General features: G+C 43.2%; 1 protein-coding gene across 8 annotated transcripts; it reads right to left on the reverse strand.

Annotated features, from left to right (window-relative positions):
• Window positions 1–1,949: 1,949 nt before the first annotated feature.
• On the reverse strand, window positions 1,950–4,117 carry LOC123162125 (rRNA 2'-O-methyltransferase fibrillarin-like). Of its 8 annotated transcripts, none has more exons than XR_006481052.1 (5): window positions 3,964–4,112; window positions 3,697–3,866; window positions 3,308–3,365; window positions 2,884–2,979; window positions 1,950–2,217 (listed from the first exon to the last, which is right to left on the reverse strand). XR_006481052.1 is itself a non-coding variant. In XM_044579923.1 (4 exons), exons 1-4 carry the CDS (start codon window positions 3,999–4,001, stop codon window positions 2,176–2,178), a joined length of 276 nt encoding a protein of 91 aa, XP_044435858.1. In that variant the 5' UTR covers window positions 4,002–4,112; the 3' UTR covers window positions 1,950–2,175. The 8 variants fall into 8 exon arrangements, 2 of the variants coding, with proteins under 2 accessions (XP_044435858.1, XP_044435857.1); XR_006481054.1 differs by having other exon boundaries at window positions 3,697–3,882; XR_006481050.1 differs by having other exon boundaries at window positions 3,697–4,117.
• Window positions 4,118–11,415: the final 7,298 nt, after the last annotated feature.

The raw sequence follows: 11,415 nt of genomic DNA on the forward strand, positions 1-11,415 counted from the left end.
TATCCGGCCGCCCGAAGATTTGCGATGTGCTTCTCCTTGACGGTGGAAGCCACCCACTTTCCACCTGCTCCGGACATGTTCAGCTGTGCGGAGAAGACTTGGGCTTGGGCGCTGGAGCTCGAGGGGGCAAGAGTGGGCAAAGGAGGAAGAAGGCGTGGGTGAAAATGGAGAAACCTTATCCCTTTATAGAGGAGCCGAGAGCGGTGCATCTCCCCACTTGCCCGTTGAGAATCGCTTGTTTCCCAAGTGCCACGATTAATGGCGTGGTGAGATTACCCATACCCGTATTGATGAGAATCCCGTGATAAGGGGACACGATCTCTGCTTTGACAATACGTGTCAAAGAAACCGCCTCGCAATATGTGCTGTAGCTGGTTGTGGGGAAACAGATCGAATAATGATCTGACCGTAATAACATGTCACGTCATCAAAAAAAGTTGTCAGCAGATTGCATCTGTGAAATATCGTTCTCTCTACGGTGGGATATGAAGATCATCTCGAAGATTCGGACACGGTCTAAGTGTTCAGCTGTGCGGAGAAGACTTGGGCTTGGGCGCTGGAGCTCGAGGGGGCAAGAGTGGGCAAAGGAGGAAGAAGGCGTGGGTGAAAATGGAGAAACCTTATCCCTTTATAGAGGAGCCGAGAGCGGTGCACCTCCCACTTGCCCGTTGAGAATCGCTTGTTTCCCAAGCGCCACAATTAATGGCATGGTGAGATTACCCATACCCGTATTGATGAGAATCCCGTGATAAGGGGACACGATCTCTGCTTTGACAAGACGTGTCAAAGAAACCGCCTCGCAATATGTGCTGTAGCTGGTTGTGGGGAAACAGATCGAATAATGATCTGACCGTAATAACATGTCACGTCATCAAAAAAAAGTTGTCAGCAGATTGCATCTGTGAAATATTGTTCTCTCTACGGTGGCATATGAAGATCATCTCTAAGATTCGGACACGGTCTAAGTGTTCGATGATTACTTTGGAGTATTCGGAGGAGGAACCCTCCTTGCAATGCCAAAGACAATACTGCGCGCCGGACTCATTGTCATTGAAGCCTGGTTCAGGGGCTACTGAGGGATTCCTGGATTAGGGGGTATCCGGACAGCCAGACTGTGTACAACGTCCGGACTATTGAAGCGTGAAGATACAAGACTCAAGACTTCGGCCCATGTCCGGATGGGACTCTCCTTTGCGTGGAAGGCAAGCTTGGTGATCTGGATATTATATTTCCTTCCTGGTAACTGACTCCATGTAAACCCTAGCCCTCTCCGGTGTCTATATAAACCGGAGAGGTTGGTCCTTAGAAGGCCGATCATAATTACAATCATACCATCATAGGCTAGCTCTTAGGGTTTAGCCTCTACGATCTCGTGGTAGATCTACTCTTGTATTACCCATATCATCAATATTAATCAAGCAGGAAGTAGGGTTTTACCTCCATCGAGAGGGCCCGAACCTAGGTAAACATCTGTGTCCCTTGCTTCCTGTTACCATCAGCCTTGATGCCTAGATCGGGACCCCCTACCACTAGTGCAGAACTGGGCAATAGCACCGGTTCGTAAGGCCCTTTAGTGCCGGTTCCATAACTGGCACTAAAGTGTGGTCACTAAAGGCCCCCCCCCTTTAGTACTGGTTCAGCATGAACCAGTGCTAAAGGGCAACCACGTGGCACGAGCCAGCTCCAGGGGCCTGGAGCCCTTTAGTACCGGTTGGTAAGACCAACCGGTACTATAAGGTTTGGGGGTTTTTAGTTTTATGATTTCTTTTTCATTTAATTTTGTGTTTCCATTTTAATTCTTTTTCGTTTGCTGTATTTTACGATACTACACATTGTAAACGTTATGCATATATATATATACTAGCAAAAGGGCCCGTGCGTTGCAACGGGTTAAACAAATCCTCGCTCGTCCTAGTCTATGATTCCACTTCTCTTGCTTGCCACCATTGTCGATGATGGTCATGTTATCCACCTATTCACGACGAATGTGATCAACCCCGAGGTGATGAGTTTGGTCATATTACACGACTGTATAGCTTCACATCAATGCCCAGAGGGGCCAAACACGGAACATAGTTTTCTGAGGGGGCAAAAGAATTTTCTGATTGTTTATTAACCCCCTCCTTAAAAAAATCTTCACATATTGCTAGTGCATTACACTGTAGCACACCGCTTTTACGATCGCCTCCCAAGTCCCCAAGCTGTAATTCCTCGGACCTGTAATGATAGTAGGTGCCATTTTTGTATCAATCTTTTATTTTAAAGAAAAACATAATAAAAACTTTTAAAGAGTAGACCCTAAAATAAAATTAGAGAGAAAATGGTCGGAGCTAAAAATCACTACAGAACCAACGGGAATATACTAAACTGCATTCGACATACTACCACAGAATATTTCATCATTATGTGTAAACTTCGGGATAATAAATTTGTCAAAATGGAAAGGGGACCAGGAAACAAAGTGTAAAAATCATCCCATCTTTTGGTAACAAAATGAGTGGCACATATTATTACTGAAATTTCTGTGCAGATCAAAAAGAGCTATCCGCTTTAGTACCAACTTCCACTTTGCACCATTTTTCAGTGTGTAATGTAATGTAATCATGTGTTCTGAGGAATAATTTCAAAATTAGAAATAGTTAGCACGGACCCGAAATCGTCATAATAGGTACATCTGATCGTGATTTGTGTTCCAGCTAAACAAAACCAGCCCTTAGCTAGAAAATCTAGAAACACGAACCAGCGTTTGATAGTCAGACTCAAACAAAACATTCATTATACCCCATTCTGCTACTGCCTGTGTTGCCGATGTGCATTCATTTCGTTAACTGAAGAGCAATGAGTATGATAGGGCACCGGAAGGAATCATCAAAAAAGACTTACAATCCAGATGTTGTCCACACCACAGAGTACAACAGCAGCCAACTTGGATCTAAAGGGGTTCCACACCCAGTACTCAACCTTGGATCCGTCCTCGTTCTGTACAATAACAAAACAACAATAAACATCAGTCTACTGCATCTGTAGAACAGTAATGAACATCATTTCAGAACAGCACCAATAAGTGTATCTCTCAGCCAGTAATTGCATCGTTTACATATAGGCATAAAAAAAGTGCATCTTTCAAACAACAATGAACATCATTCACAAGCTCTAGAAGCAGAACAGAGCATAAAAATCCATCAGCAGAATCTGAAGCCAGTGAATATATCTAAAAACTACTGACATAAGCGTATCATTTGCTCTTGTAGGAACTAAAAATAGTCGAAGCTAAGCTAATAACCCTGCTGAATCAAAGCTGGTTTACCATGTGCTATCGAATTTCAATTCTGTAGCAGTGGAATTCTGGACAGTGTTTCAGGAATCTGTACAATAATGTCAAAGGGAAGGTAATTTAAGATGGCATCCAATTAGTTCAGTAGTGCTTAAAAAAATCTAATTAGTTTAGGAAGACAACAAAACTTTAATAATAAGTACATGTATAGTTCAACATTAAAAGATGAGCAAGTGGAAAGAAACTGACACTAAGAATGGAATATTAACAGGAACAAAACTCCGACTGAACTTGTTCAATTTTTTTTACAGTTCCATGAATGCAGAACCAGGGCACATTGTTCAAACAGTTTTGGTTAAAACATTTTTTCAGACAGTCAATAATTTCAGCTTGTAAATCCCCAAAATTTCTCGAAAAAAAACCATAATAAATAAACATGAACATGCTCTTATTTGTTGTTCCAACATCAAGAAATAAAGATTGGGCGCGTATTGGCTGCATCTCTGTCGGGCATCGTGGCCTCGTATTGGATATCTTTGCTTCTATATTTTCAATCTGCTGGGTGTCCAAGCGCATACAGGATGTCATTACTCTGCGTATTTGAGCATCTAAAAAAATAAGTCAATGGTGCATCATGTTAAAGGAGAAGAACAATTATACTATCGAAGAACATCAGCACATAATTCAACCTGATCTCAACTCCACATGTCCTGGACACCAAATCCATTTTAAGTACACATAATTAAAAGCTGCTAATAGTTTTGTAGCTCTGCTAAAAAGCAAGTTGGAAACTATCATTAGCAAAATATTTGAGCACCTACTCAATGTTTATATTCAAAACTGAAGTATCCAGCTTGTTAGACAAAAAATATGCAAGCAACATGATGAACAACTCACCATAACTTAATTTTTGTAGATACATTGGACTGTACAACATGTTCACTTCTGAAAACAAATTACACCAGCCTGAATGCCTGATACATCAAAGAAAAGCCTGAAAAAAAATGAAGTTCAACTCCTCATAAGCATAACATCAAACATGGTGTGGGCGTAATATCAAGAACAGAGGCACACATTAATTTGGGAAGAATGCAGTTGTCAATCCATGAGAGGGTGAGAGACAAAGAGAAAGAGATAGATCCTGAAGGAGAGGAGCAGCAACATCAGCCCGTGACCACTAGGACAGGGAGAGAGATGAGAGGTAGAGCGGAGCTCCTTGTCTACTTTAACTGCAAGTGCTACTTATTACACGGCAGCAGTAGAATCTTGCATCCTCTGTATAAACAAAAAGCAAATCTTATACCTTGAGGAGTTGGGGTGGTGGAGGCTTGAGCGTGGTGTGCTGCCGGACTGAAGGAGCCGCCGAGGTGGGGAGCGGACCAGCCAGATTGGATGAAATGACTGCCGGAGGCAGAGCAAGGTGGCATTGAGCTCAACCAGTGAGGGGATGGGCGCATCGAGCAGCAGATGGGGGCGACGAGCAGGGCGTTGACCTTAACCGCCGTCGTCCTAGTATGGTACTCCACAACGGAAGGGTGCCACCGTGCCAGCCCGCATCGCTCGTCGTCGACCAGGGAAGGGCGTCCAGCAGAGGTGGAAGGTCCTGCTTCCCCAACGACTGGGAGAGGAAGGAGGCTAGGGGAGGTGCGCCATCCAGCGATTCAGCGTGCCTTGCTCTGCCTCTCTCTCCGTCCAGCGTCAGCCATGCCGCCGCCGCCGGTTGCCCCGTCCTCGACCAGATCTGGAACCCACTCCCCTCACCCGAATCGACGCGCCCAGCCTCCTGCGCCGTACAAATGCGCAACCACACGCCGGAGGACACTGCGCCCGGCCTACCTTGCCCTCGACGCCGGTGTTGACCGCTCCTCTGCCTCGCTCGCCTACACCGCTGCCGCAACCGCAGACGACCTGCTGCTACTCGTTGCGGAAGAACAGAGGCCGCAGGAGAACTCGGCGCATGGGCGACGGGGCAACGCCGGAAGCAGAAGAACGCCGCGACGACGAGGGCGGCGCTGGCGTGATGCAGACGAAGCAGACGCGAAGGCCGAGAGCAGGGGCACGCCTCCGGGCAATGGAGGCCGAGAACAGGCGCCGGTGGCCGGGGGCAGGGGACTTGACGCGGCCGGCGTACCATCCTCCATGAACGCCCACGGCGTCCGCCTTCTCCTCCGCCTCGGCTGTAGCCGTGCAGCAAGCCCATGGCGTCCGCCTTCTCCTCCGCCTCGTCTGTAGCCGCACCCATGGCGTCCGCCTTCTCCTCCGCTGCGGCTAGCCGTCCGACGAAGGCGCCGCCCTCACCTGCTCGTGCTCCGCCATCGCTGCCATCGCTGGAAAGGGAGGAGTTTTGGATAAGATGAATCAGGGACCACGGACTGAATATCAAACAAACGTAGGGTCTTTTTTGTAAAACCGAAGCGTTTTTCCAGATTCACTAAAGAAAGGACTGCGGGTTCTATTTTCGAAAAGCAAAGGGACTTTTTTATAAAAATGGCGACGACGTACGACCAGAAGCACTACGTGGTTTATTAGTAGGTAAAGATAAATAGAATTTCTAGTAGAACCAATCATCGAGCTCAACATGATTGTCATGATATTATAAGCGTTCATATATAACACCACAAAAGCAAATCACTTAAGTTCAGAACGAAGAACACGGACATGAAAGGACAAGTACTAATTAAGAGCAGCATGAAGAACTAGCTAAATCACTCCTGCTAGCTACTCTCTCTCTCTCTCTGGTAAAATAGCATAGAACATGTATAGCTCTCCTGATTGATCATACTGGAGCATGCCGATGAACCTGTCTCCTAATCGTGGGCTGCGCTTCTCATTGCTGCCCCCTAGTACTTCTCTGCGATCATTAACAATTTTCCTCCAATCTTTCACTATTAAGCATTCATCGCTTCTAGAAATCCTAAATGCATTCTTGTGCAATGCAGGATATCTTGGCCTTAAGCTAACAATTGACATCTGACCTTTAGTCTCGATCCCCTGAGGCACAACTGTCATCGGGAGTCCCTGTTGAAGAACATCGTATAGTACTTAATTAATATACTTAGCAATGAAAGTTTAGCAAAAAAAATATGTATGCAAAATATGCACTGAGGACAAATAGTAAATATCTTACCATCATTCCTAAATAGATGTGACCGTAGTTCAATACCATCACTATTGGGCGCACGTTTTGAGTACTAACATTTCCAAGTGCAGGAAAAAAATTTGTCTTGACAGTATGAAGATCCTCAAGCCATGAAACATAATGACTTATCTCCTCGCAGTTTAGTTCAGCTCCGGGACAGTAGAAGGTCCTGTCTACCAAGCGCCGGACATGTTTGGTTGAATGGAGATAAGCTGTCAATAGAAATTAGTTGTCAGTTATTTTTGAAATAAGCAATATCAAAGACAAAAATATATTTGAGAAGAACTCATATAATGGTAGAACTGGAGGCGTCTGCACATCGACCCATATGTCTCTATTACCTTCAATATCATCTTTTGGACGAATGTCAAAGGTGATAACCATACCAGGCTCAAATGCATAAGCCTTGCATAGTGCTTGCCAAGTTTTGCATTCAAAATAGGTGTACGTGTGTGCATTGTATACTTTGACGTTGAAAGTATAACCATCATGCTTAGTTTTCAGGTAAGCTCTCTTTACCTCCATAGTTTCCATATCTTTGAAACCTATCTTATCCAAGACAAAAATTCTTGCATGGCATGGGATGCGGTAGTAGAATAGTGAAAATTAAAAATTATAAGTCAGGCAAATGAAGCATATATAAGTCATGCTTAATTACGAAAACAGACTTGTCGTTGTGACTTACTGTATCGAATTCGCAAGTCTCATCCAGCTTGATGCTGAATCGCCTACCATCAACAAGGAAATTTCTGTCGCACTGGCCGCGCTCGTCTTCACAGTATGTGCACATACCAAAAATTTTTCCGTCGTCAGACGACATTTCCTATGTTCATATTAGGCGAAACATTAAACACTTACTAATTCAATTAATTCAACTACTTCTATTAATTCAACTAAGCATTTACTAAAATAAACTAGTTATATTAATTCAATTAGTTCAACTAAGCATTTACTAAAAATAAACTAGTTATATTAATTCAATTAGTTCAACTAAGCATTTACTAAAAATAAACTAGTTCTATATATTAATTCAACTAGTTCAACTAAGCATTTACTAAAAATAAACTAGTTCTATATATTAATTCAACAAGTTCACTAAGCATTTACTAAAAATAAACTAGTTCTAATCCTCCATCTCTTTCTCAGACTTATCCCACTTAGGTGAAACATTAAACACTTATTACTATCTAACATCAATTAATATCTAGCCAATTCAAATATATATCTAACTATATTCATCTCTAACAATTGACATTACTATATATTTAACTTTTCTATCTAATTCATCTAACATTCGACATTAATCTAACATTTATATAAACTCAAAATATATAAAAACATTAAATAAACAGAAAAACTCATTAACAAATAATATTTTAATTAGATAATCAAATCTCAGATACGACAATTTTCTTACTAAAAATAAACTAGTTATATTAATTATTCAACTAGTTCAAATCTCATATACCTAAATAAACTAGTTCGACAATTTTCTTAATAAAAATAAACTAGTTATATTAATTATTCAACTAGTTCAAATCTCACATACCTAGATAATTAATATCTAATTAAATTTTCTAAAAAACAGAAAACAGAAAACAGAAAATAATTAAAAAATGTGTGTGTGTGTGTGTGTATGTGTGTAGTGTGTGTATATGTGTGTATGTGTGTGTACGCCGCCCCGTACGCCGCCGCCCCGTACGTACGAGCGGGGGCGCCGGCGTACGGGGCGGGGGCGCCGGCGCGCGGGTGCGAGAGACGTATGGGACCGCGGCGACGACGACAGACGGCGGCGGCGTTCGGGGCGGCGGCGCGAGACGACGGGCGGCGGCGGGGACAGCGACGACGACGGGCGGCGGCGTTCGGGGCGGCGGCGCGCGGCGATGTCGAGAGGTTGGAGACGAAAGTGGGGAGATGTAACTGAAATTTTCGTAAGTGCTATATATATAGGATGGGCCTTTAGTACCGGGTGGAGCCACCAACCGGTACTAAAGGCCAACTTTGGCCAGGCCAAGAGGCGTGAAGAGTAGGCCTTTAGTACCGGTTGGTGGCTCCAATCGGTACTAAAGGGTGATCTTTAGTACCGGTTGGAGCCACCAACCGGTACTAAAGGCCTCGCGCTGCCACCCCAAAGTTTAGTCCCACCTCGCCGGGCGAAGGGCAGCCGCACTGGTTTATAAACCCAGCCACGGCTACCTCTTTGAACTCCTCTATATAGCAGGCTTGTGGGCCTAAATTCTGCGCGCTGCCCTGTGAGTCTGATGGGCCTTTAAGGCCTGTAATTGCACGCCCGCAGCCTAGCAGGCCCACAGGGCAGCGCCCCAATTTTTTTTATAGTTTTTTTCTTTTCTGCTTTATTTTCTTCTATTTATTTCTGCGTAGTTTTTTGTATAGTTTTTTCTTTTCTGTTATATTTATTTTCTTCTATTTATTTCTGAGTAGTTTTTCATCTAGTTTGCCAAAATTCAACATTTTCAGAGTTGATTTTGTAGTGATTTTCAATTTCACGGTCATTTTATATAGTTTTTTTCTTTTCAGCTATAGTTTTTTTTTTCTGCTATTTTTTCTTTTCTGCAAAACTTGATGGTCAAAGTCTGGAGTTATAACCAAAGTTTAATAAAAAGAAATGTCGATGTGCAATTAAGCAACGTGAGCATTGAGCCTCTTCTTCATCGTCTCTGCACTCAGGGCTTATAAACCGCTCCTAGTCCCTCTCTCTTCGCGAGGTGGGACTAAAAATCAGCTTACTAAGAAACTGTAGTACTGGTTCATCCATGAACCGGTACTAAAGGTGCTCGTGGGGCCCCAGCCTTAACTGACACAACCTCATTAGTACCAGTTCGTGGCACGAACCGGTGCTAAAGGTTCGCCACGAACCGGTACTAAACAGCTCCTCCCGCCTAGCAGTTGGTGCATACTGAACGCAAAAAATATAAGAGCATTTAGATCATGATCTTATATTTCTTTACAGTCTAAATTGTCAATATGATCTTATAACATCAAAAATACTTTGATCATCAATGATCTTTGTGTGTACAATCTGAATTGTCAATATGAGTCATCAACGATTTATAAACCGATGAAGACTCATATTGCGGCCACAAATTCTACACATAGAGTTCAATGAAGACCAAGTGCTTGTGATAGTTTGAGAAATAACATATTTAAGGTGGTAAAAGGCTTGTTAGGGGAGCGAGGTGGGACTAAAAACAGCTTGCCATAACCTCATTAGTACCGGTTCGTGGTACGAACCGGCACTAAATGGTGATGGTGGGGCCATAGCCTGACCGCAGGCTGACACAGCCTCTTTAGTACCGGTTCGTGGCAAGAACCGGTACTAAAGGTTCACCATGAACCAGTGCTATTGATCGCCGCCACAAACCGGCACTAATGTACACATTAGTGCCGGCTGAAATTCAAACCGGCACTATTGTGCTTCACATTTGACCCTTTTCCTACTAGTGTACACAAGATCCACCGGTTTTGACACCGACAGTCATCGCCAACAATCCTCTCATCCGGAGGGGTTCAATGTCCATCAACATATTCACCAGCACCATCTCCTCCCAAAACCCTAGTTCATCTCTTGTATCCAATCTTGTATCAAAACCACAAATTGGTACCTGTGGGATGCTAGTAGTGTTGATTACTCCTTGTAGTTGATGCTAATTGGTTTACTTGGTGGAAGATCATATGTTCAGATCCTTAATGCATATTATTACTCCTCTGATTATGAACATGAATATGCTTTGTGATTAGTTACGTTTGTTCCTGAGGACATGGGAGAAGTCTTGCTATTAGTAGTCATGTGAATTTGGTATTCGTTCGATATTCTGATGAGATGTATGTTGTCTTTCCTCTAGTGGAGTTATGTGAATGTCGACTACATGACACTTCACCATTATTTGGGCCTAGAGGAAGGAATTGGGAAGTAATAAGTAGATGATGGGTTACTAGAGTGACAGAAGCTTAGGCCCCAGTTTATGCGTTGCTTCGTAAGGGGCTGATTTGGATCCATATGTCTAATGTTGTGGTTAGGTTTACCTTAGTACTTCTTTTGTAGTTGCGGATGCTTGCAATAGGGGTTAATCATAAGTGGGATGCTTGTCCAAGTAAGGGCAGTACCCAAGCACCGGTCCACCCACATATCAAATTATCGAAGTACCGAACGCGAATCATATGAGCGTGATGAAAACTAGCTTGACGATAATTCCCATGTGTCCTCGAGAGCGCTTTTCTCATTATAAGAAATCGTCCAGGCTTGTCCTTTGCTACAAAAATGATTGGGCCACCTTGCTGCACTTTATTAACTTTCATTGCTTGTTACCTGTTACAATTTATATTATCACAAAACTATGTGTTACCTACAATTTTGGTGCTTGCAGAGAAAACCTTACTGAAAACCGCTTTTCATTTCCTTCTGCTCCTCGTTGGGTTTGACACTCTTAATTATCGAAAGGACTACGATAGATCGCCTATACTTGTGGGTCATCAAGACTCTTTTCTGGCGCCGTTGCCGGGGAGTGAAGCGCCTTTGGTGAGTGGAACATGGTAAGGAAACATTTATATAGTGTGCTGAAATTTTCTGTCACTTGTCACTATGGAAACTAATCCTTTGAGGGGCTTGTTCAAGGTATGTTCACCCTGACCAGAAGAGCAAAGAGTTGCTCCTCAACCTACTGAACATACTAAAAATATTTACTTTGAGATTCCTTCGGGTATGATAGAGAAACTGCTAGCTAATCCCTTTGCAGGAGATGGAACATTGCATCCCGATTTACACCTTATCTTTGTGGATGAAGTTTGTGGATTATTTAAGCTTGCAGGTATTCCCGATGATGTTCTCAAAAGGAAGGTCTTCCCTTTATCTTTGAATGGAGATGCATTGACATGGTATAGGCTATGTGATAATACGGGATCTTGGAATTATAAATGATTGAAGTTGGAATTTCACCAGAAGTTCTATCCTATGCACCTTTTTCATCGTGATCGTAATTACATA

The sequence above is a fragment of the Triticum aestivum genome, chromosome 7B, assembly GCF_018294505.1.
Source record: "Triticum aestivum cultivar Chinese Spring chromosome 7B, IWGSC CS RefSeq v2.1, whole genome shotgun sequence".
In the NCBI taxonomy this organism is placed as follows: Eukaryota; Viridiplantae; Streptophyta; class Magnoliopsida; order Poales; family Poaceae; genus Triticum; species Triticum aestivum.